The sequence below is a fragment of the Aethalodelphis obliquidens genome, unplaced genomic scaffold (assembly GCF_003676395.1).
Source record: "Aethalodelphis obliquidens isolate GAN/ISIS:26980383/991018 unplaced genomic scaffold, ASM367639v1 scaffold80, whole genome shotgun sequence".
Taxonomy (NCBI): domain Eukaryota; kingdom Metazoa; phylum Chordata; class Mammalia; order Artiodactyla; family Delphinidae; genus Aethalodelphis; species Aethalodelphis obliquidens.
Window position 1 is genome coordinate 5,726,491 of NW_020838024.1, and position 25,739 is coordinate 5,752,229.

At 40.3% G+C, this 25,739-nt stretch overlaps 1 protein-coding gene across 1 annotated transcript in view; it reads left to right on the top strand.

The window, feature by feature from the left end:
- Positions 1–1,324: 1,324 nt before the first annotated feature.
- Positions 1,325–25,739, top strand: part of GOLPH3 (golgi phosphoprotein 3) — a 53,490-nt gene continuing 29,075 nt past the window's right edge. Inside the window, exon 1 of the mRNA XM_027092709.1 lies at positions 1,325–1,846. Coding sequence (XP_026948510.1) covers positions 1,622–1,846 — 225 coding nt within the window. The 5' untranslated portion in view covers positions 1,325–1,621. The remainder of the gene's footprint in view (positions 1,847–25,739) is intronic.

The window sequence follows — 25,739 nt, forward strand, 5'->3', positions numbered from 1 at the left end:
TTTTAAAAAGAAACATTTTAAGCTATTTGGGAAAGAACTGGGAGAGAAATAAAAGAAAAAAAATGAGTCGAACAGGATGTTAATGAGAGAAATTGGTTGAAGTGAAATTGACCTTTGCCCAAAATGATAGGAAACAGGGAGGGTCTACTTTGTGCTCACCCTGCCCCCTTCTCCCCACCCCAGGAGATTTACTTCTCACTTTCCCGGGCACGGGGTGATGGTGATGGTGCACGGCCAGTATGCGTTCTGGATAATGGGTTTGTGGAAGAGGAAGAACTCTGTAAGCCAAAAATGTTATATGCGATGGTTTTACCGTGGGCGTTTATCGCTTCTTATAGCTTAAGTCCTGTTACATTCCTCCTATCTAAATCATTCTGTAACCACAGCCTGTGATCACTATTGACTTTAAATAATATCGGATGGCATACAATGCCATTTCTGGATAATGTTTTACTTATAAGCTCCACTCTTCTGGCCCTACAAACCCCCCTCTCAGGTTGGACATCTATTCTTTAACATAACTTGCTCAAACTGTCAAGCACGCCAAGAGGATTTACCCGAGTAAATAAACTGAAAGAGATTTAATGTGTACAAAGACTTGGCAGGAAACCCAACAGGTTTATTGTCTCTATAAAAAGTTCGTTAAGGTCGACTGTACCGACGTGTGCAGTACTAACTGTACTCACTGTGCCCTGGTCGGGAAGGAGGAACAAAGTTTTACAAACAAAACTATTCAATTTGTTCTAACCTCTCTTTTCATACCGTAATACACCCAGAAAAACTAAAAGTCCGCTTTCAGGCCATTTAAACGCAGTTACTCCTTCTGAAGGGTCTGGGAATGTGGGCAGAGCGCGCGCCCTCTCCCCGCCCCATCAGCGGTGAGCAAAGTCCTTCCAGTGACTCGTGGGGACCCCGGATTCCAAGCCGGGTCTCTGCAGCCCCGGGCGAGGCCAACTCCGAGGACGGTGGTGTCTGGGGTGCTAAGGGGACAGCTCCAGACGGAGCAGGGTTCACCCTCGCGAGGCCAAGCGTGTCCGGATTCGCTGGGGCCTTGCCAGACTCTGGCTCCAGCCCCGGTTCTTTGGGGGACACAGGGGAAGGCGAGCGGAGGAAGGACACGTCACGGGAGGGGGGCGGCGGGCCGGGCGGCGAAGGAACCCCAAGAAAAGGGCGAGCGCCGGGGGAGACCCGGGGGGCGGAGAGAGGGTCGTTGACATCGAGTCCCGGCCCCCGGGTCCCTGCCCGCCGCTTCCGGCGTTCTCCCGGCCCGCCCCGCCGCGGCCTTGCCACATCCTCCAGTGACGTCAGCCGGCGCCGCCATATTGGGAAGGCGCCGCCGCCGACGCTTCCTCCTCCTCCACCGCCTCCGCCTCGGAGCTCCGGCAGCCCCTGGGCTGCGACCGCAGGAAGGAAGGAGCCCCTCGCCCGCCCCGACGACCGGCCCGCCTGCTTCGCCCCGGCCCGTCTCCCCATGACTGCACCCGGCCCCGCCACCGACGGACGTCGCCTCAGCACCCGGGTTTAACACAGAAGCGCGGGTCGGGGGCCGCGAAGGGAGGAAGAGGGAGACCCGGCAAGTCCCGCGTCCCTCTCGGCCGGGCGCGGCGCCTCGGCCGGAGCCATGACCTCGCTGACCCAGCGCAGCTCGGGGCTGGTGCAGCGGCGCACCGAGGCCTCCCGCAACGCCGCCGACAAGGAGCGGGCGGCTGGCGGCGGCGGCGGCAACGGCGAGGACGACGCGCAGAGCCGTCGCGACGAGCAGGACGAAGACGACAAGGGCGACTCAAAGGAAACGCGGCTGACTCTGATGGAGGAGGTGCTCCTTCTGGGCCTCAAGGACCGAGAGGTGCGGGTGCAGCTGTCAGGGCGGGGGCGGCCGGTGCGGGGCCCCGGCACCAGGCGGGAGCCTGGCCACCGGCTCCGCGCGCGTCTGCCCTCCCAGCTCCCGAGCTCCGCGCCCGGGAGCGCCCAGCTGGTCCCGTGCGTCCAGATCCTCCCCGCCCTGATTGCTTGGATTTTCCTTCTTTAACAGTCACTCCTTTCATTTTGACTCCCCGGCGGTCTGTTGCTTCCTCGCTTTTTTCCGCGTGTTTAACCCGGGTAGACCCCAGGGTACAATTCCCACCTGGAGACTTGCAGGTTAGAGTGCACCCGAACTCATAGGTTCTGCAGGTTTTAGGACCTGGGAGATCAGTGGACCTAGGTCCACTCATCTGCTTTCTGGGTGATTTTAAAAAAAAAAAAACAAGGTGTACTGTTTGGAATTTTGAAAACATTTCGGTGAAATGGTAATGGAGGCAAAAGTTGTTTTACTGATAAAAGTCCAACAAAAATCTCATGAAACCTGGAAATGGACTTCCTAGGTAAATTTGTTTTGCGTGAGAGATTATTTTTAGTATCGCGTTTACATTTTACCAGTTTACTATTCTTTAAAAAAGTCTTGCAGTCTCAAGGAGGGGCATTTTCGTGGGCGCGCTTGAAATGCTAGGTTTGTGATTTGATGAAAGGCCTCAGCGTTTCCATAGATACTTGTGTTCTGACTCTGAAACGGTTGTTTTCACCGCAATACCTTGTGAGATTGTTCACACATAGAGAAGTTGAGAAAAATGCTGCAGTGGACACCTATACACTCACCTCCTAGGTTCTGTAATTAACATTTTGCTATATTTGCTTTATCACGGGTCTGTCTCCAAAAATGATTATTTTTAGAGACCTGCCAGAGGGTCAGACAGATGAATGGATATTGTATAAATCGTGTATGGTGAGGGGTCCCAGAAGCTTGTTTTATCTCCCTATGGAAACTACAGACGGCACATTTTGAGAGTCAGATACAAAAATATCTAAGTTTTTTTTTTTTAAATAAACTTTTCCCAGTTCACAGAGGTGGGCAAAAAAAAAAAAAAAGTCTTATTAAAACAACTTAGTCTTATTCACCAAAACTTATCAGATGTAGGTGAGTTTTATATGGATTGTTTGTGGACTCCTGATATTTAGTAATCTAATGAATTAAAATTTACCTTGATGGACATGTCTAGAGTATTTGCATTTTCTGGGTTTCCAGTTTGCTCAGGTTTTTCTGATGATCTCTTGAAAAAAGTTGATGTCCCTCTGGCTATGAAAGGGGCCCCAGTATCTGTGTTTTAATTACTGAGTTATGATGAAAGCAGACTGTATGTGAAATTTCTTTTTGTTCTTTGGAAAAGCAAACTAGTTGTATAGTGTCCTAGAAATGTGATTTTAAGAAAGTATTCTAAAAAAAAAAAAGCTTTTTTTAGGCTTCACCATTTAGAATCTTGATAATAAACATTTTTCTTTAAGTCTCTTTCTTTTTCCTTTGGGACAAAAGTAACATTATAAAAAATACCAAAAAAAAAAAAAAAAGCAAAGTGAAGAAAAGTCATCCATATTTCTGAGTGAACATTTTGGTTTATAGTTTTTGAGACTTTTCTATGTGGATACAGTCTGTGTGTAAAACTAAAACGCTAAAACCAAAACTAGCTTTTGGACTTCTGAGTCACTCTAAATGAGAAATTATGGTGAGAAGGTACCTTTTTGTTTTTTTAAGTATGTGTTACTCTAAATGTTTAAGGTGAAACATATTAACATGCTGTTTTTCTGTGATTGGTTTTCATGAAGATAATCTAAAGAATTTATTTGTTGAAGCTTAATGATACTTAACGAAACCTAGAAAATTTAAAGTTCTTTGGTGGTACATAATTGAAACCATCTGTTGTGTTTGTGTCAGGAGTCACTATACTTTGCCATGTCATGGCCAAGGTCCAGACAACTAGCTAATTCTGAGCATTTCAACAACCACATAGGGAAACTTTTTTCCCTTTGCAGGCAGGTGCATGGAGTTGAAGTGGCAGTGGGTGGGGTTGGGACTTTGCATTGCTTTAGACTTAGGTTTTAGGGATTAACCTGTATATTTTCCCCTGTCCTCACGTCTTTACATAATAACTAGCCCTGGCAACTCATCCATTCATTTCTTTCTCTTTAGGAGATTCCTTCCACCCGCCTGTCGCCTGTCCCTATGTCTTCAACTTGTATCACTCTTTTTATGGGACAGGAATTACTCTCTTACATAGGTTCTAGGCATTTACGCTTTTAACTTACTAAGTTTATTATTTATATAAAATGTATTTATTTAATTTATTTCTGGCTGTGTTGGGTCTTCGTTGCTGGCGCGGGCTTTCTCTAGCAGCGGCGAGCGGCTCCTCTTCGTTGCAGTGCGTGGGCTTCTCATTGTGGTTGCTTGTCTTGTTGTGGAGCACGGGCTCTAGGCGCGCGGGCTTCAGTAGTTGTGGCACATGGGCTCAGTAGTTGTGGCTCGCGGGCTCTAGAGAGCAGGCTCAGTAGTTGTGGCGCATGGGCTTAGTTGCTCCGTGGCATGTGGGGTCTTCCTGGACCAGGGCTCGAACCCATGTCCCCTGCATTGGGAGGTGGATTCTTAACCACTGCACCACCAGGGAAGTCCCCTTACTAAGTTTAATATTAACAAATTCTAAACTTTACCTGTAATATATACAGCTTAATAAATTCACTGCTTTAACTTTTTATTATTTTAACTTAGTGTCCATCTTTGTTATATTTCTGGGTACTTTTAAGATATTTAAAAGCTAAATTCAAAGGTTAGGTTTGTCATTAATGATGGACACATTTTATATGTATGTGAGCTAACCTTACTTGAAATCAGAACAAGAAGAATTTTAAAGAAATTGTGAGAGGTGAAATTAGTTTGACTTTTCAAAAATGCTGAGACTTACGGTTCGTTAAAAATGGTTTTTGTTGAATAATAAACCCACAGAAAAGTGCACGAGTGTGAAGAATTTTTGCAAATTGAACACACCTGTTGAACCAGCACCTAGATGAGGAAACAACATGACCAGCTCTCCAGAAGCCCTGCTTGATTTCCTTTTCCAGTCACTGCCTGGTCCTCAAGGGTTACCACTGGCTTGACTTTAGAATTCAGCATAGAATAATTTTACCTATTTTTGTACTTTTATTTGTGCCTTTTGTAAAGCAAAGTTTGTGAGCTTCATCCTTATTGTGTGAGGTTGTCATTTGTTCTTTCTCATTGTATTATCAGCTTACTTTTAACACATTTACAATCTATAATATTAAAATTATTTTAACTCGTATCCTGAATCTAGTATTCTCTCCCTCACCCCTTTGCTGAACAGAAGGCTCAGCTTGCCTGCCAGTAAGCAGATGGTCTGGCTTCAGATTACCTATTAGGGTGACTCTAAAGTTATTGTGAGTTTCATTTCAGATTTTTTACCAGTGATTTTCCTTTCTGTCTTTAATTGAAACACCAATGCCTGGGCCCCTCTGGGGATTCCGATGCTCAGTCTGGGCAGAGGACATAGGTATTGAAGTAAATTGTCAGAGGCCACAGCAAGGATGGCAGATGGGTTTAAATTTGAATTCAACTTCCAAATAATTAGCAAGATTTCTGCTGTCTCCCCTGTAGTTGAGAGGAAGGGACTGCAAACAAGCTAGGTATTTTTTTCCTCCCAACTATTTGATTTTTCCATAGGTGCCTCCAGTAGTTAGTGTTTTCAGAATGCCTCATTGAGAATTATGTGAAATAACTGGTGTCATATACTTTTAAATATCTTCATTCATGACAAATCTTAGTGCATTAAAGTTGGATTTGATTACTTTAAACGGCCAGGTATAATTTAGAGTGTGCATGTGGAATAGCAGAGTGGAAAGAGGCAGTATAGTATAGTCCTGGTCTGCGGTGTATCCTTTGTTTTCCATGTTATTTGATCTCTGAGCCTCAAAGCTCTCTAAAATGGAGAGAGACGTAGACCTCTCCTATGGTTCTGATTGGACTGCTGCGGACATTTATTGTTTTACTCTCCACCTTGTCCTTTCTAGGTTTTGTCTTGTTTTTAGGGTGTTCCCATTGGATGTATTTCCAGGGTGCACTGTTGAAGCATTTACTCTTTCTCTTTTGTGGTGCAGTCAGACCTAGACTTGTCCAACCAGACATTTTCTCCTGGGGCTTTGGATCTTGAGAACAGAACAGCAGGCTTGTGGGGGGTGTTTGGAGACCTATCAGAGGAGTGTCAGTGTAGGTCAGAGTGTTCTCTGACTTGGGTCCCTTAGCTTCTTTCTCCCTAGCCCTTTGGTGCTTGTCTTTCCCATCCCGATTTTCCAGGCACCTTTCAATTTTGTAAGCTTTAGGAACCTTCCAGTAACGTCCCTTTTTAAAGAAAGCCAGAGTCAATTGTTAATGTTTTTAATGCTTGCAGATAAGAACCTTAATGTGATAATTTAACTCTATCTTGAAAAATAAGTAAGTGCTTGAGCTGGATAATACACACTTAGGGTAAAATAGTTAAGTTTAACTAAAATGATGGAACTGACTTTTGTGTGGCTTTTAAATTGGCTCCAACGATTGATACCAGAGTGTTCCATTTTTGGAGTAAGTTTCCCAAGGTTGCTACTTTGAAATACAATACTTATCAAGATGGCTAACTTTTTTTTTTTTTTTTTTAATTCTCCTTTCTATACATGCAGTAATACACACCATCTCTGGATATCAAATCTGTTAATGAGAAATTCATTTAACAAATATTCAGTATTTAAAGGTGTGCTAAGATTTCAGTAATTTAAAGTATAATAAAGACTTCAGAGTTTTGGAATTTTGTTATTCCTTCAATACAAATAATATGCTATTCATATTTTTGAAAGATTTGAGTTTTCATTTATTTTTTTCAGGTGTATTTAAGAGTAAGTACACACATAAGAGATATACAGGATCTCAAAAATTAGTTTTTGGAGGTCATTGAACAACTTGATTGTATCTTTTAAACAAGATTTTATGTTAGTGAGGTTACTTTTCAGTGCTTCAGCGTCCTTTCACAGTGTGGCCCAAACATTCACTGATTCATTTTATAAGTCATACTAATATTTGATATTTATTAATTTTAAACCATCTGAGCATTCCTGTATGGATCATTTGAGATTATCTTGTAGAATTGTACTTTGAAATTATTTTGATCAAATATTTGGGGTGTTTTTCTGATGTTTAAAGAGATTACCTCTTACAGTAAGTGTCAGCTTAACGTGTAAATCTCAAAAGACCCTAAATGCATTATGCTTGTCCAGTTATGTCGTGTTAAACCTTTGGCCCAAGCAAACTTTCCCTACTTTGTATCAGCATAATTTTTCTGCTATTAGAGTAAATTGTATCATTCAGAGTTGCTGTAGTCTTTGTTCAGGGGATTTTATTTTCATGCTAGTTTCCTTTTGAAGCAGCACAAAGAGACTGCTGGTCCCCATGTTTCTTCCACATAGTAAGTGTAGTGACAAGTAACAAAAGTGGGAGCCTGGCTTCATTTTTGAATTGATGTTAGTGGCTTTTGGTTTCCCTGATCAAAGCTTGAAAGACTGCAACATGTTTCAAAAGTATTGTAGAGTGTTATAATGTAATTTAGTAAATCTTGGGGTTTTAATTTAGGTATTACAGGTAAATATATAAAATAGGCTGTTATTTTATTCATATTATCTCACCTTATTAGTTGTTTGGTTAACATCTGATCTGCAAGAATACAAATAATATTAAAGTACATTACATTGCCAGAAAGAATGCTTCTTGTAAATATATTTTTAAGCTGAAAGAGTTAAATTTTAAAGGAAAAAAAGACCCTTTTTTTAAACTTAATAAATTGTGTATAGTTTACATATTCCTTTAATAAGGGAAGGTCTTAAATTGGAGTCAAAGGATGGAGTTTAAAAGTCTGTAAAACGTTCTGCAGTTGTGTGTGTTGTATGTGTATATTTTTCTGGAGAAAGAGAACATAGCCTTCATCAGATACTCAAAGCATTTAGTGAACCAGAAGGTTAAAAATTATCTAATAGAAACTGTTCCTTTGTTTTAGTTTAAGTTTTTTGTTTTGGCTGTGTTTTGTCTTTTTTTTTCCTCTTGAAAATTGACTACAGAAAATTTCAGGTTTCAGGGTTGTGGTGGGTTGGATTTTCAGTTCTGTGAGATTTGAGATAGGAAGCCAGCATTTCTGTAGCCTGGTCATTCTACCACATGTAGAATTCTAATACCTTCCATGCATTAATCAAATATTTATTGAGCCAAGTCCTTGATGAGGTGCCAACACTAGGAAGAAGTTCTCTATCTTCAAGCCCATCTCATTTTGTTCTGTGGGTCAAAACTCTTACAGTAAACTAAAAAACTAAATTGTGTTGCTGTCGTAGAATTTTCCCATGGTGAATATCTCAGCTTGGCATATAGCTGCCATTCAGAAAATATTTACTGAGTAAATCATGTATTTTCATTTAGGGTAGCGTCATACCCAAGGGAGGGAAAATTGGTTCTGGGGGTGGTGGTGAAAAATTCTTACTTCTTCTATGTGTAAAGCATAGATACATGTATAGTGTGCCATGTTACTAAAATTTTATGGGGGAGGGTGTGGTTATAGAAAAAAGTCTGAAAAAGCTTCTTTAGGGAGCAGTAATGGAAAAAAAAGTTGAGAAATAGTGAAATAAATTAATATTGAAAATACTAAGTTTGTGCTGAGTTGAGGATTAGAAATCTTTTTCTCCAATAGGACTTTTTTTTTTTTTTTTTTTTTTTGCGGTACGTGGGCCTCTCACCGTTATGAGCGGCCATGGCTCATGGGCCCAGCCGCTCCATGGCATGTGGGATCCTCCTGGACCGGGGCATGAACCCGTGTCCCCTGCATCGGCAGGCGGACTCTCAACCACTGCGCCACCAGAGAAGCCCTCCAATAGGACTTTTTATTGTACTAGAATTTGACTTGTAGCTCAGTAGTAGGAGGAACAGTTTTAGTATACTGAGCTGCAGGGAGTTGTGAGTTAAATTTTAAGAACAAAGTTATTCTTGTTGGTTAATGATGTGTAGGTAAACTCTTTGTTCCCTACTCTCTACCCTCTGCCCTGTGGAGGGACTGGAAATAAAGGATTGCATATAAATTGCTAGTGGTTATTTTTACTCTGGTTTCATTTTCTAGTTCCAGTTTCTCAAATGCAACTGTTAAAACAGTTTTATACTATGTTAACAAAATAAGCTCAGAAATAGGATTTTAAGAATTTAGCTTAAATTTCAGTCACTGAATTGAGCTTGTCATTTAATTTTTGTATCTATGCCCTGTTGTATAAAATGGAAACAGATTTAGTTCAGTCCAACTTCTTTTGTTTTAAATAAATTTATTTATTTATTTATGGCTGCATTGGGTCTTTGTTGCTACACGCAGGCTTTCTCTAGCTACGGTGAGAAGGGGCCACTCTTTGTTTCGGTGCACGGGCTCTAGGCACGTGGGCTTCAGTAGTTGTGGCACTCAGGCTCAGTAGTTGTGGCTCACAGGCTTTAGAGCGCAGGCTCAGTAGTTGTGGCGTGCAGGCTTAATTGCTCTGCGGCGTGTGTGGTCTTTCTGGACCAGAGCTCGAACTCATGTCCCCTGCATTGGCAGGCGGATTCTCAACCACTGTGCCACCAGGGAAGCCCTAGTTCAGTCTAACTATTGAACACCTATGTGCCAGTGTCTTTGCTGGTGGTGAGGTTGCAAAGAAAAACTTCTCACCCTCAGGAGCATCCAGTCTATATAGAAGACAGATTTGCAAATGATTCCAATAAAATAAGTTATTGACTTTAATGGAAGTACACGTTAAGTGCAATAGGGACATAAGGGGGTGCCTTGGATCAGGAATTAGAAGATTGCCATGTTTTTGATTTCCAACCTTGCCTTTGAGTAGTTAGAATAATTAGTTAGGATAAATGCTTTAAATTCTTAGACCCTCAGTTACGCGCTGGGCACAATGGGCCTACATTTGTGGGCTGTCCCATAACCTCTGAATTGTAGGGATCCAGTGAATTGGCATATGTGCAAGTGCTTTAAAAACTGCAAGGTGTTGAACAAATGCAAATAGGTAATTACTTAGCCCAGAGAAGAATTAAGATTTATAGTGATCTGGACAAGTATTTAATATTTCCACTGTTTTTATTATTTCTTAACCCTCTTGTGCTTTGCTGGGCTTAGTGAACATTCTGTTCAGATGCAATTAGTTATCTGTGCTCGCTTATCTTTGTGTTTGTCCTGAACCTACAACCCGTTTTTTTTTTTTTTTTTTTTTGGTAATCCTTGGCATGCTGTACTGGGAAATCTGGAAACCTGAAGTACCACTTCTTATTCTTAGGCCAAGTCCAGAGTCTTCCTTGAACAATTCTTATAAGATACTGCTGACTCTCCAGAGACATCAGAAGCCTCCAAACCTCCAAAATGATAAATGATTCTAATGACAAGTAAATAAAATAACACGTGTAAAGTGCCTAGTATAGTTGGTGCACAGAAGTATTAGGTTTCATCATGTCTTGGCTCTAAGTTGAAAAGCTTAAAAAGGTCCTTGACCTCTTCTAACCCCTCTGGTCACCAGTTCTTCCCACCTTTCGTTGTTCCCACCTCTCGTTTTTGATGCCCCTTCTCCCATTTTTTAGGGGGAAGGGTCCTTCCTCCCTAAGTTCAAGGCCAGGATCTCTTGAAGGTCTTAGGGCTGGGTCGCCTCGAGAAGGCATTGGCCCACAGCTCTTTCTTTTTAAATTTATCTTTATTGAAACATTTTCCCCATTTCCTCCATATCTTTTAATTTACTTTTCATTTCTCCTTCACTGTAGGTCCTTTGGCTACCAAAGTGCCTTCCCTGAGGAGGTTGAGAGTGGGGAAAGACGTGGGAATAACAATTTCCAAAATTGCCCCAAATTATAAAATTGTACTTTGTGCAAGGTTTTGTTAAATGGGACTAGGAGTGAAATAAAGTAACAAGAAAAGTCCTGGTCTTCACAAGTATATAGTCTAGTAGTGGGGAGATAAGGCACTTGAGAATTAAAGTTAACAGTGTAAAGTAGTACTGTCCTAAGTGCCAGTTGGGTAGTAGAAGACAGTACATTTTTGGTTCAGAGGAAGTAGTGAATTAGGCTGAGGCTGTCCCGGAAAGTGTCAGAAGCAATGGGGAGTTGGGCCGGACATTGCACTATTTACAGAAGAAGGGGCATTTCAGTTTAGGAGAGTAGGGGGAGCTAGGGCTTGGAACAGAACCTCCTGGGGAATTCTATTCACAAAGTACTTTGAAGCTGACTGGAAATTGGTTTTGGGATTAGCTTCCATTTGATTGTCACAAGTAGTGTTTTAAGATGGAGTCTATGAAATTCTAAATTAAAGTTAAAAAATTGTTTTAACATACGTTTTAGTGATTTTCAAAAATATTTGGTATGTTTAGAAATTGTTTTTAAGTTTTGAACTTATAGTATTTTGTCCATCCATCCATCTATCTCTCACTTGTCCTCAAATAGTTGAGGATCGTTTATGCTCTGGGCAGTGTCCCTAGTGCTGGGCTAGAAACATTATTAAAATGGTTCCCTCGTACAGTCTCCATAGTCTTAACTGTGACTGATAGGTCTAAAAGAATAAAAGGAAAGGTTTTTTTTCAACTTTTTTTTATTGTGGTAAAATATACATAACGTTTACTGTTTCCGCCATTTTAAAGTGTACAACTCAGTGGTGTTAAGGACCTTCACGTTGTTGTGAATGTTGCAACCATCATCACGATTCCTTTCCAAACTGCAACTCTTAACCATTAGCTAACTGCTCCTTTCCCCCTCCCCCTAGCCTCTGGTAACTCTCATTCCATTCTGCTTTCTCTCTCTGAATTTGACTCTTCTAGATACTTCGTTAAGTAGAATTGTGTATCTGACCTTTTGTGTCTGACTATTTTATTTAGCATAAGTGTTTTCAGGGTTCATTCAGGTTGTAGCATGTATCAGAATTTCATTCTTTCTTAAGGCTGAATAATATTTCATTATATGTATATACCACAGTTTGTTTATGCATTCACCTATCATGGACATTTTGGTTGTTTCTGCTTTTAAGCTATTGTGAATAAGGCTGCTTTTGAGTCCCTGCTTCAATTCTTTTGGAGATATACCTAGAAGTGGGATTGCTGGATCACATGGTAATTCTGTGTTTAATTTTCTTGAGGAACTACCATACTGTTTTCCACAGTAGCTGCACCATTTTACATTCCCAGCAGCAATGCACAAGGATTGCAATTTCTCCACATCCTGGCTGTCACTAGCTACTTTCTGGTTTTTTGGTTTTTTTTTTTAATTTATTAAATTTATTTATTTTTGGCTGCATTGGGTCTTCGTTGCTGCACACGGGCTTTCTCTAGTTGTGGTGAGCGTGGGCTACTCTTCATTGCGGTACGCGTGCTTCTCATTGCGGTGGCTTCTCGTTGCGGAGCACAGGCTCTAGGTGCACGGGCTTTAGTAGTTGTGGCACATGGGCTCAGTAGTTGTGGCTCCTGGGCTTAGTAGTTGTGGCACACGGGCTTAGTTGCTCTGCAGCATGTGGGATCTTCCCGGACCAGGGATCGAACCCGTGTCCCCTGCATTGGTAGGTGGACTCTTAACCACTGCACCACCAGGGAAGTCCCTTTTGCCCATTTTTAAATCAGTTTTTGTTGTTGTTGAGTTTTAGAATTTCTTTATATATTGAGATATTAATTTCTTATCAGGTACAGGCATACCTTGCCTTGTTTTATTGCACTTTGTTAAGTGCTTCACAGATATTGCATTTTTTTTTAAATTGATAGTTTGTGGCAACCCTGCATTGTCAGATGATTTATAGTGTAAACATAACTCTTATATGCACAGAAAATTTGTGTGACTTGCTTTATTGTGATATTTGCTTTATTTAAGTGGTCTGGAACTGAACCCACAATATCTCTGAGGTATGCCGGTATGTGATTTGCAAATATTTTCTCCCAGTCAGTGGGTTGCCTTTTCGCTCTGTTGATAGTGTCCTTTAATGATGAAGTGTACTTTATTTATTTATTTTTTGCCTGTACTTTTGGTGTCGTATTCAATCATTCATTTCCAAATTCAGTGTCATAAAGCTTTTCTGTTGTTTTCTATAAGTTTTATAGTTTTAATTCTTAATTTGAGGTCTTTGATCGATTATGAGTTAGTTTTTGTGTAGGATATAAGGTAAGGGTCCAAATTCATTCTTTTACATTTGGATATCCAATTTTCTCAGCACCATTTGCTGAGAAGACTGTTCTTTCTCTATTGAATGGTCTTGGCCTCCTTGTCAAAATCATATGATCATACATGTGAGGGTTTATTTCTGGGCTCTCTAATCTATTCCATTGGCCTAATGTCTTTCTTTATGCCAGTACAACATTGTTTTGATTACTGTGGCTTTGTAATAAGTTTTTTTTTTAATTTTTATTTTTTTAATAAATTTTATTTTTGGCTGCATTGGGTCATCGTTGCTGCGTGCGGGCTTTCTCTAGTTGCGGCGAGCGGGGGCTACTCTTCATTGTGGTGCGCGGGCTTCTCATTGCAGTGGCTTCTCTTGTTGTAGAGCGGGGGCTCTAGGTGCGCGGGCTTCAGTAGTTGTGGCTCGTGGGCTCTAGAGCGCCGGCTCAGTAGTTGTGGTACATGGGTTCACTTGTTCTGTGGCATGTGGGATCTTCCTGGACCAGGGCTCGAACCCGTGTCCCCTGCATTGGCAGGCAGATTCTTAACCAGTGCGACACCAGGGAAGTCCCTGTAATAAGTTTTGAAATCAGAAAGTGTGAGCCCTATAACTTTGTTCAAGCTGTAAATTTTTGAAAATGAAACTAGATATTAAAAGAATGATCCGTCTGCCTAAATAGAGGCCTTGAAAAGAGCTCAGAGGTCTCATTTAGACAGTCCCTTGTAGTCTGTTCACTCTGTTTTTTTTTGTCTGTCTGCAGATTTGTACTGGGTTGTAAGTGCCTTTAGGAAATGCAAAAGGAGAGGTCCAGTAACTTATTAATTGGGTTGGCCAAAAAGTTTGTTCAGGTTTTTCTGTAAAATGTTATAGAAAAACCTGAACGAATTTTTTGGCCAACCCAATATTTATAGCTAACCTTTATGCTTCAGTAGGCAGTTGCAAATTTGGTGTTCAGGAGAGATGTCCGGACTGGAAATGGAGATTTGGGAGTTGCATCTTTGCACTAAGATGTTCTGCATTCCTTGTCAGAGCCCATACACTTGCAGCCACACAGGTTGCTAGGTCAGAGTCTACAGCCTTCTCTCTCACCATCCACATCTACTAGGTGACTCAGTTTACATTCTCTGAAGTAATTCTTTGAATTTGTCTCCTCTCCATTCTCAGGGCCACTGCCTTAGTTCAAGTCCTCATTATTCTCCGCAGTGACTATTTAAAATCTTCACCACTCCCTTAAAGTCTCTTGTTTTACTTCTTCCTTGCTCTGAGCCTACAAATAGAGGATTCCCTCATCTGTCTTCCCCTGTCTACCTTTAGCTGCAGCTCTTCTGTTCAGTTGCAGGGTAAGTGGCCTTCTCGTAGGCTGATCGCCTGCTCTCACCCCAGTATGCACTCTGCTTCTTTGGGGTTCTTGCTCTTTCAACTCTGTGTCTCCTTTTCCTGCATCCATCCATCTCCTCCAGTAACCACGCACCACCGTTTGAAGCTTTGTCGTGACTTTACTTTCCCCATTTCCTTTGTGGGTATGTTCTGATTATAAACTTTGTTATTAGAAACTCTGCCTTCAGTAGAATTGGTGTTGAAGAGGGTTTGTGTTTTTGTATTTTTTTTTCACTGTTTGGTGGGGAAAGTAGCTCTTCTCTTACCTCCAGATTTCTTTGATCACATTTTGGCAGATGCCTTTGCCTCATCTGTGGAACAGTGGCAGCCTTTTTCTATTCCTCTGCCATTCGGCGGAAATTAAAAAACATCTTAATAGCTGGTTAGAAAAGAGAATTCCTTTGAAGGGAGGAATTCCTTACGTGGGCTCTTGTCTAGATTTCATGAGGAAGGGAAAAGTGACTCTGTCATCAGTGGTAGAGTGGGTAGGAGTGCTCGGTGCTGTGGGGACTGGGGCAAGTGAAGAAGACCTGAAGTTGGGGGTTGTCACCGAAGAGGGATGTTGGAAATGGAAGGGAACACTTTAGGGAGATAAGTTTTGAGCAGGTTTTTTTTTCCTTTCTTTTTTAATTTTTATTTTTGTTGCGTTGGGTCTTCGTTGCTGTGCGCGGGCTTTCTCTAGTTGCAGCGAGCAGGGGCTACTCTTTGTAGCGGTGCGTGGGCTTCTCATTGTGGTGGCTTCTCTTGTTGCAGAGCATGGGCTCTAGGTGCGTGGGCTTCAGTAGTTGTGGCACGTAGGCTCAGTAGTTGTGGCTTACGGGCTCTAGAGCTCAGGCTCAGTAGTTGCGGCGCACGGGCTTAGTTGCTCCATGGCATGTGGGATCTTCCTGGACCAGGGCTTGAACCCATGTCCCCTGCATTGGCAGGCAGATTCTTAACCACTGCACCACCAGGGAAGCCCCACTGAGCAGAATTTTGAATGAGATGTAGCATGTGACTTGATAGGAAACTAGCATTCTAGACGGGATATATTATGAGAAGATATATATGTGAAAATAGCTAGATGGGAAAGTTATCCTTCTAAAAATGTTATTATTTTACACAGCTGAAGAAGAAAATCTGAGTCGTCTAATAATGAGAACTGAGCTATGAGAGGGATTGTGTGTAGACTAGGGAAAATAAAAAGTCATTCGTCCCTTAGGACCTTTACACATAAGTTTGCAGTGATGTTGGAGGCACTTGGAGGTCTTAGAGATAGCAGGAATAATGTAAACTGGATTTTTGGAACGGCATTTCTTTTAAGTGAAGAGAGGATTGGCAGATGGAAAAGCTAGAGGCGGGAAGGTTTGTAGTAGGCTTGAAGTTACTAGAATTTGTGAAATTTGGTGCCTGCATCTTGGATGAAGAGGGAACGGGACAGATCAGAAAGATAATTATTATAGAAGAATTATTTGGATTTAATTACCATTAAAGCTTAGAGAGGAGAAACGATGATTGGTTTGAGTTTAAAGAACCAGTAGGTAGTAATATTGTCTTAATTATCTTCTTACACAAGTCTGTGCTCATTGTTGAAAAATATTTAGAAAATATAGATTACAAAAGAGAAAAATAAAGTCCATAATTCAACTTTTATTCCTTCAACAAACATTTATGGAGCGTTTACTATATAGTAGGCACCGTACTAAGGAAGACAGACACATATATAAACACATACAGATAGGTACATATATGTGTAAGTTAGACACTGTGTTACTGTGAAAGAAAATCAGAGGATGCTGTATGAGAATGGGTGTTGAGGGGAGGGCACAGGGAAGAACTTTCGAAGGAAATAATATTTAGGCTGAGACCCAGAGAATGGATAGCTGCCAAATCCAGTGAAGACAGACTAGTATGTTTCAAGGCCCTGAGGTGATAAAGAGCTTGGTTTGGCTTGAGGAACTGAAAGATGGTTCAAGGCGGGAGTGGAGCGATAGGGAGAAAGACCTGAGATGATGATAGAGTGATAGAGTGCCAGAACACAGAGTCCTTACAAATCAGGTTAAGGATTTTGTGTATTATGCTGAGTGCAGTTGGGGAACCGTTGATGGATTTGGGGAGTGGTATACCCAATCTTTATTTTAAAGAAAAGTTCTGTGTGGAGAACGGATTGAACAAAGGCAAGAAGTGGAAGTTGGCGGTAATATTTTGATATTATATTATTCTTCCAGTCCTATTTTAAACGAGCTTACCTATGTTTATTTTTTTACTAAACAAAACAAATCTCATTCCAGTACTGTTTTGTAACCGCTTTTCTCTTAATGATACCTAGTGACCACCTTCCCGTGTTAGTAAATAGGATCTTTCCAGTGAGAAATAAGGTGCTCCATTATTTGCGGTGACTGCATGATAGAACATATTATTTGATGTACCCTAATTAGTAGGGGTGTATTATAAATATGGTCATGCTGTGGACCTTCATCCTTTATTTATTTTTCTCTCTAATGGCCTGGAACTCACATTATTACTTTTGTTAGGCCTTCGTGTTTGTATTTGCAGATTCTTCTCTCTAGGGTCTCCCTTTCTCCACCTGGCAGCCATTTCTTACCCATCTCTTGATGCCCAGCTGAAGCTCTTTTTGCCTTATTCTAATCCCCAAGGCACCGTTCGTTGCTCTCATATGCCTTTTCCTCATCGCTGTGTACACCTAGGACAGTGTCTAGAAAGCTGTAGTTGTTTATGCATGTGTGTTAGTCTGCTGGGGTTGCCATAACAAAATACCAACAGAATTAGTTTAAACAGCAGAAAATTCCTTTTCTCACGGTCCTGGAGGCTAGATACTTCCATGGTTGGGTTCTGGTGAGGTACCCTTTGCTGTGTCTTCACATGCCAGAGAGAGACAGCAAAATCTCTTGTGTCTTTTCCTATAAGAGCGCTAATCTCATCTTGGGGCCCCACCTCCATGACCTCATCTCAACCTAATTATGTGCCGAGGCTTTGTTTCCAGATACCGTCATATCAGAGTTAGGGCTTCGCTTCAACATATGAATTTGGGAGGGGGGGTTCCTATTCCGTTCATAGCATGTTTTTGGTAGGAAGGAAGGAATGGATGCCATTTTATTCCTATCAGTATTATGATATTTATCACATTGAATTATAATGATTATTTTTTTCTTTTCATTTTGTGCCTTGTATCTTGGTCATCTTTATCACTTCTGCTTAGCAATGTCTTGGTATTCAATAGGTGTTTATTGAATTAAAATTATATTTTTCTTATTTCAAGAATTTGAAAATAATTTTTTTACTTTATGTACTTTTAAACTTTATGTAACTTAGTGCCTTTGCCTACCAAATGGGATTGTTTTTTTGCTAGGAAAAACAGAGGCAGAGGCCAACATCTAATAAATAAATTGTGTTATGGTGACTTGATAGAAAACTTAAATGCTTTTATTATTCTATATGCTTTCCAAAATGTCCTCAGCTTGAAATACTGACAATGTAATGTAGAGGTGAAAGTACTGTGTCTAGAGGCACATGAGGCTTGAGGTATAAGTGCTGATTCTGGACTGTGAACATGATTATACTTCTTGATTTATCTGAACTTCAGATTCTTCTAATGTAAAATGATAATACTTTACTGGGTTATTGTGAGACAAGGTGATAATTTACATATGTGAAAATAGTTTTGCAAACTGAAATGTTGCTGTGTTTACTAACTAAAACCTTCATGTTTCCTAGGGAAGAATTAAGAATATGGAATTATAGTTAGGTCTTGTTAATAAGATGCTGTTAAATATACTGTTTAAAACTTTGCTAGGGAGTTCCCTGGCGGTCCAGTGGTTAGGACTCCACACTTTCACTGCCGAGGGCCCGGGTGCAGTCCCTGTTCGGGGAACTAAAATCCCATAAGCCGCGCGGTGTGGCCAAAAAACCCCCCAAACAAACAAACAAACAAAAACTTTGCTAGTCAAAAGTATGTGCATTTTTGCCAGAAATCCTTTTAAAAAATTTATTTGCTTGAGAGGAAGTCAGTTTCTGCTCGCACTTTTTGTGCTGTCTGCAGTGAACAATGGCAGGCGTGGAAAGAAAAATGAGTAATATTCTCTTCCATTTTCATGGAGGCTGAAAGGAAGCACTTGTAGATCATGCATTAGACAGACCGGACTTGGAAGGCAAGACAGAATGATAGAGCTAGGGCTTTAGAGCTAGGGAGACCAGTTTCAGTTCCAACTTTGCCACTCAATAACTGGCAGGTCCCTTAATTCCCGTGAGACTCAGTTTCGTTATCTTGTGAAAATGGAGGAATAAATCCTACTTTACTAGGGCTTCTAAGGATTAGATAATGGTGCTCATTAAATGCTTAGCCCAGTTTTAATTTATAGTAGTACCCAGTGTATGACAAACTTTGTGTGCACATTGGAAGAAAAAAGGATTTGGGGAGGATATGTCCCAAATGTGTTAATAGAAGTTACCCTTGAGGGAGTGGGGGATGGAAGGAAGGGAAGGGAGGAGGTGGGGACTTTAATTTTCCCTCATGCGGTGCTATTGGAAAAACATTTTAAACAAGCAGGAGTGACTGAGATGTCGTAAGAAGACTGTATAAATGAGATAAGAAAAGGCCACTTAGCAATACAACACACTTAAGGAATAGGTAGAAGAGTAACCTTTAAAGGCCTGAACAGGAGCTGCAGCGGAAAACTGCAGCTTGGTGTTGGTGAAGCCAGGGGCCAAGGAGGGAAAGTCAACAGCATTAGCTTTTGTGGACGGTTACGCAAGAGAACTGTAGCTCTTGTTGAGAACTGTATCAGATTGCATGGGTTGGGAAGTGACAGGGAAGTGGTGGAGACTTATTTTTTTGCCTATACTTTCAAGGAGTTTGTGGTGAATGGGAGGAAAATAGGGCCATGTTGGCCCTTGACTGTCTCTTTCTCTTGATGGGCAAACCTGAGGATGTTTGAATGTCACTAGAAGATGCCAGCATATATGCGAGAGGTTTAAACTATTTTAGGAGGGCAGGACTTGTGAGCAAAGATACTTCTTGAGGTGGGAGAGAATGGGTAGAAGGATTAGCCTTAGGCAGTTTTCCTGTTGTAACCAGACAAAAGAACGAGTGTGAACTATGAAGTTGAGTTTATTGGTGTGGTTCATTGCTGGAAGTTGAGGTTGTTCCTGTCTGATGGTATTTACTTCCTATGATGTTACCTGCTGAAAATGAGTTGAGTTGAGATTTGAGGGGAATGTGGTTTTGAAACAGCTGCTCTGGAGAGTGGTAAGAGATTTGACTAGGGAAACGTAGAAGGGTTTGCCAGGATGGGCTTAGTTTAAGTTGTACTGAGATTGCAAGACATCTTTTTTCCACCAGCAGTTCAGAAGCACAGGTACAGAAAGGAGAAAGTGGACAGCTGGATTGATCCGTTGGAGTTTTGGTAGGAGAATGCAATGGAGGAAAAATAGTTGAAAATGCCTTCAGGAAATTAGCGGGAGTGTAGTTGAAGTGGTGTGCTCGGGGCTTATTTTCCCTCTTGTGGATTTGGGAGCCATGGTAATGGTACGTGCCTCGGAAGGTTGTGGAGGTTTAAATGAACTACTTAGAATAGTAATTGGCACAGATTGAGTGCCCAGTAAATGACTGTTGGGCTGGCTGGAGATGAGCGTGAGAATGGAGGAGACTGATGTGAAGAAGGGAGGGAGGCTTGGGTTTGCAGTCTGCACAAAACTGAGAAAGAATCGTACCTAGATTGAATTTATTACTTGGATTGGGTTCTAACAGAGCAGTTCTTGGTTCAAGACTGGTATCCACGTTCCCAGGGAATAGACTGGTCCTTAGCCTGGAGACAGTGGTGGAATTCATGGTAAAATGCTTGGATGGGAAAAGTAATTACTTTTAACGACCTATGACTGAAAGTTATCTACTATTTACAATTACGGTATAGGCAAGCTGAAGTAGTTTTAGTGGTATCTGTGAGTTTGTCACCAATAGAAACCAGAGATATTATATCACATTACATTTATTGATATTTAGACATCTTACATTATTGTCTGCTCATCACTATGTTGGAATTATACTTGCCACTAGAATTTGTCGTTTAACGTGCTAATAAAGAAGGACATGAATTGTTATCACAAATTTATTTTTAATATTGTAATACTTTCGATCTGGTTTCCTTTGTAATCCTATGCATTTTATTTTATGCACTCAAAAGGCAGGATAAATACAGTAGTCTCTCAGTATCCGCCAGGCATTGGTTCCGGGACCCCACATCCCAGGGGATACCAAAATCTTCGGCTGATAAAGTCCCTTATATAAAATGCTGTAGTATTTGCATATAACCTACACACATCCTCCTGTATACTCTAAATCATCTCTACATTACTTGTAATACTTAGTGCAATGTAAATGCTATGTAAGTAGTTGTAAATACAACGCAAATAGGGGCAAATGCAAGTTTTGCCTTTTGGAACTTCCTGGGATTTTTTTTCCCTAATATTTTCAATCTGTGGTTGGTTGGATCCTTGGATGCAGAGGGCTGACTAAACTTAATTTTCTTTTAAGTGCTAAGTTTTAGAATAAGGAGTGAGTTAGTGTCTTAGTTACTTCCATTGAGGTGTGGGCTTTTTCTTTTTTAAAACTATTACTTGTAGGGTTTTTTTTTAAATTTATTTATTTAATTTATTTATTTTTGGCTGCGTTGGGTCTTTGTTGCTACGCGCAGGCTTTCTCTAGTTGCGGAGAGCGGGGACTACTCTTCGTTGTGGTGCACAGTCTTCTCACTGTGGTGGCTTCTCTTGTTGCGGAGCACAGGCTCTAGGTGTGCAGGCTTCAGTAGTTGTGGCCCGAGGGCTCAGTAGTTGTGGCTCGCGGGATCTAGAGCGCAGGCTCAGTAGCTGTGGCCCATGGGCTTTGTTGCTCCGTGGTATGTGGGATCTTCCTGGACCAGGGCTCGAACCTATGTCCTCTGCACTGGCAGGCGGATTCTTAACCATTGCGCCACCAGGGAAGCCCCTACTTGTAGTTTTTTAATATATTCATTGTGTTTCAGTCACTTGTATTAATTATTCTTTTTTATGTTCAAGTTGTCCCACCTTTGGCTTACGGGAATTCTTTTCTTTTGACTTTAGTGTTCTTTTGATTTGATTTACTAACCTTTGATAACTTCTTGCTTTCTGGTCAACACGAAAATGCCCCAGGCTCGTTTTGTACATATCCTGTTTCAGACCTGGGATCAGTCTTCAAGGAATTCTAGATATTTTTCAGTGGGGAGTGAACCACAGTCTGGGTACTGGGTGTCCTCAGTGTTATTGGGATGTCATTGCTTCTAGGACTTTTCAGTACACAGAGATAGAATATATTTTCTTCAGGGGATAGAGCTAGCATTTTGCGGGGAGGGAAAATCAGTTTACATGGTTTTTGATTAAAATTTAACATTATGGCTTTTTATTTCACTTACTGAATTTTATACTTGTATCTCTTTTTCTCTTAATTGAAAATCTTGGTTCCTAAAATATTAACTTATTTGCGTTGGCTTACTACATGTATTTAAATAGTTTCAAAATAATAATAATGTCAGTATTACTACGAATTGACTATTGAGTTCAGCCTAAAATTTCTTTGCAGTACTTTACTAGGATGTACAGTTAAAATACTGCATTCTAAAGGCAGTTAAAATAGTTAATATTTCTTTGTGGTTGTATCACTAATTAGTATACAGTTAGATTAGTTCATTTGTTTTCACTCTTTAAAAATGTTTTTTCTGTTTTGACTATGTACAACTATATAACAACTTAGAAGTCTCATTTCCGTCATCCCTTCTACCTCATTCCTTCCTCCTCCTATTGGTCATTTTTAAAACTTAGTTTGGGGTTTGTCTTTCCAGTGTTTTCGTAGCAAAATTATATGTATTCATTCTTGCCCCTCCTTCATATACAAAAGGTAGCCTACCATATGTGCTGTTTGCATCTCTCTTTTTATATATTATAGCTTGAAGACTATTCCACATCATTATATAGAGATCTTTTATGGCTCCATAGTATTCCATTATGTTAATATATCTTCACATATTCATTGTTTTTAATTGATGTTTTTATGGGTTATTTCCAAGCTTTTACTGCTTCAGATAATGTCACACTTAATAACCATATGCATATATTGTTTCATATTTACAGGGATGTATTTTCAGAGTAGATTCCTAGAAGTAGGATTGTCAAGTTAAAGGGTACATGTGATTTTTCTTGATTTCTGTCAGGGGTGGTATCATTTTTGCATTCTTATCACAGTGTATTGGCCTCATCTTTGTCAACAGAATGTGGTATCAGATTTTTGGATTTTTGCCAGTCTTATTAGGTAAGCATTGTTTCATGTAGTTGTTATTTTATTATTATTATTATTTTTTTTTGTGGTATGCGGGCCTCTCACTGTTGTGGCCTCTCCCGTTGCGGAGCACAGGCTCCGGACGCGCAGGCTCAGCGGCCATGGCTCGGGCCCAGCCGCTCCACGGCATGTGGGATCTTCCTGGACCGGGTCACGGACCCGTGTCCCCTGCATCGGCAGGCAGACTCTCAACTACTGCGCCACCAGGGAAGCCCTAGTTTTTAAAATTGTGGTAAAATCTACATAACAAAATTCAAATTCAAATTCAAAATTCAAATTCAAATTCAAAACTTAACCATTTTTAAGTTTATAGTTCAGTGACATTAAGGACATTGTCTTATTGTGCAACCATTACCACTATTCATCTCCAGAACTACTACATCATCCCATACTGAAACTCTGTACCCATTAAACGACGACTCCCTGCTCCCCCTCCCACCTGCCCCGGGCAACTACGATTCTACTTTCTGTCTATGAATTTTACTCTTCTAGGTACCTCATATAAGTGAAATCATACGGTGTTTGCCTTTTTGATTGGCTTATTTCGCTTAGCAGACCTGGTTCATCAGTGTTGTAGCATGTGTCAGAATTTCCTTTCTTTTAAAGCTGAATAATATTCTGTTGTATATATTTGTTTATCCATTCATCTATTGATGGACACTTTTTTTTTTTGCCCATTTTTGAATTGGGTTTTTTTTTTCTTATGTTATTTAAATGTGTGTTGTTATGCATGATACAAAGCATCTTTTCATATGTTTGAGTCATTTTCATTTCTTTTGTGAATTTACTGTTCATATCTTTGCCTTTAAAAAATTGAGTATTGACCTTATTTTCCTATAATTTTTAAGAACTAATTGTGTATTTGTGATGTTATAAATATATTTTCCTACATTTTCATTTGTTTTTTTACTTTGCTTATGCTTTTTGCCATGCATACTTAAAAAAAACTTGTTGTATAGTGTAGTTTATCAGTCTGTATTTCTTCTAGATTTTGAGTAATAGCTGGGAAGTTTTTGTTTTTTCCTCCACTCCCAGTTTATGAAGGTATTCACTCCTATTTTCTTCTAGTACTTACACTGTCTGATTTTCCATTTCAATCTCTGATCCATTTGGAGTTAATTTTGGTGTATAATATGAAGTATGGATCCGGTTTTGTTTTTCTAAATGGCTATCCAGTTGTCCTAATACTAATGATTAAACTGTCCATCTTTCCCTCTCATGCTGATTATGTCTTCTTTGGAGAAATGTCTATTCAGGTTCTTTGCCCATTTTTTAGTTGGATTTTTTTTTTTTTTTTTTGCTGTTGAGTCGTATGAGTTCTTTATATGTTTTGGATATTAACCCCTTATCAGATATATGATTTGAGATAACACCTTCATCATATACTGGATTTCAATGTACTCTTGAGTTTATTTCTAGATTTTATTTTCTTGGTCTGTTTGTTCATGTGCCAGTATCACAACATTTATCTAGAGGCTTTTGGTAAATCCCATAAATTCTGATATGTTGTATTTCCATGTTTGTTTGTCTCAGGAAATTTTTTCTCATTTTGTTTCTTTGATCAGTTTAATATTTAAGAAGATCTCGGTGTTACATGAAAACTGGAAAATTTTCTTGTTCTCTTCTACATTATGTATAATAGTGCCAAACATCAGTTTTCAGGAACCGCATTATAAATGTTTGTTTATCCTGAGATACGTTAACTTTATTCTTCAGACACTTCTTTATATTGCTATTAAGCAGTTTTAAAAATACCCTTGATGATTGACTTGCAGATGCTTTTTCGGAAATTAAAATAGATCATGTATCCTGTTTTTCCCTAAGCCACATACTTACCCCCTTAGGGAATTCTTAACTGATTAGAATCATACTTGTAGAATGCTTGAAGTCTGTCTGTCTCATTGTGTAGAGGAGAAAATGGAGACTCAGAGAGGATATTAAATGACCTGCTTAAAATCCCCTAACAAGTCTTCCTTGTGGCTGTGGCCAGTATTCAGGTTTCTCAACATGTGGTCCATATTCGTTCTTCTTACATCTCAGTGACACTCTGTGTGTGAAGATTTTTATTACCTAATTCAATTTCTTGTTTTAGGTTTATTCTGATTTTATATTTCTTCTTGAGGTGGTTTTGGTAATTGGTGTTTTTCCAGCAATTTGAACATTTTGTCTAAATTGTCTAATTTATTGGCATAAAGTTGTTTATAGTATTGCCTTATAGTCCTTTAAATTTCTGTAGGATTGGAAGTGATGTCCCTACTGTATTTTCATTTTGGTACCTTTGTGTATCTCTCTTCCCTCTCCTTTCTTCCTCCCCTCTACTCCTGTTTTAACCTTGATCTTTTTAAAGAAGCAACCTGGCTTCATTGACTTTTTCCTTCTTCTATTTTTCTGTTTTGCATTTCATTGGTTTCCATGCTAATCTTTATTATTACCTTCCCTTTGATTGCTTTGGATTTAGTTTGCTCTTTTTCTAGTTTCTTTTTTTTTTAAAATAAATTTATTTATTTATGGCAGTGTTGGGTCTTCGTTGCTGTGCGGGGGCTTTCTCTAGTTGCAGTGAGCAGGGGCTACTCTTCGTTGCAGTGCATGGGTTTCTCATTGTTGTGGCTTCTCTTTGTTGCAGAGCACGGGCTCTAGGCACACGGGCTTAAGTAGTTGTGGCATGAGGGCTCAGTAGTTGTGGCTCACGGGCTGTAGAGCACAGGCTCAGTAGTTGTGGTGCGCGGGCTTAGTTGCTCTGCGGCACATGGGATCTTCCCGGACCAGGGCTCGAACCCGTGTCCCCTGCATCGGCAGGCGGATTCTTAACCACTGCGCCACCAGGGAAGTCCCCTTTTTCTAGTTTCTTAAGGTGGAAGATAAGTTTGTTGACTTGAGATCTTTCTTCTTCTGTAATATAGTTGTTTTTTTTTTTTTTTTGCGGTATGCGGGCCTCTCACTGCTGTGGCCTCCCCCATTGCGGAGCATAGGCTCCGGACGCGCAGGCTCAGCGGCCA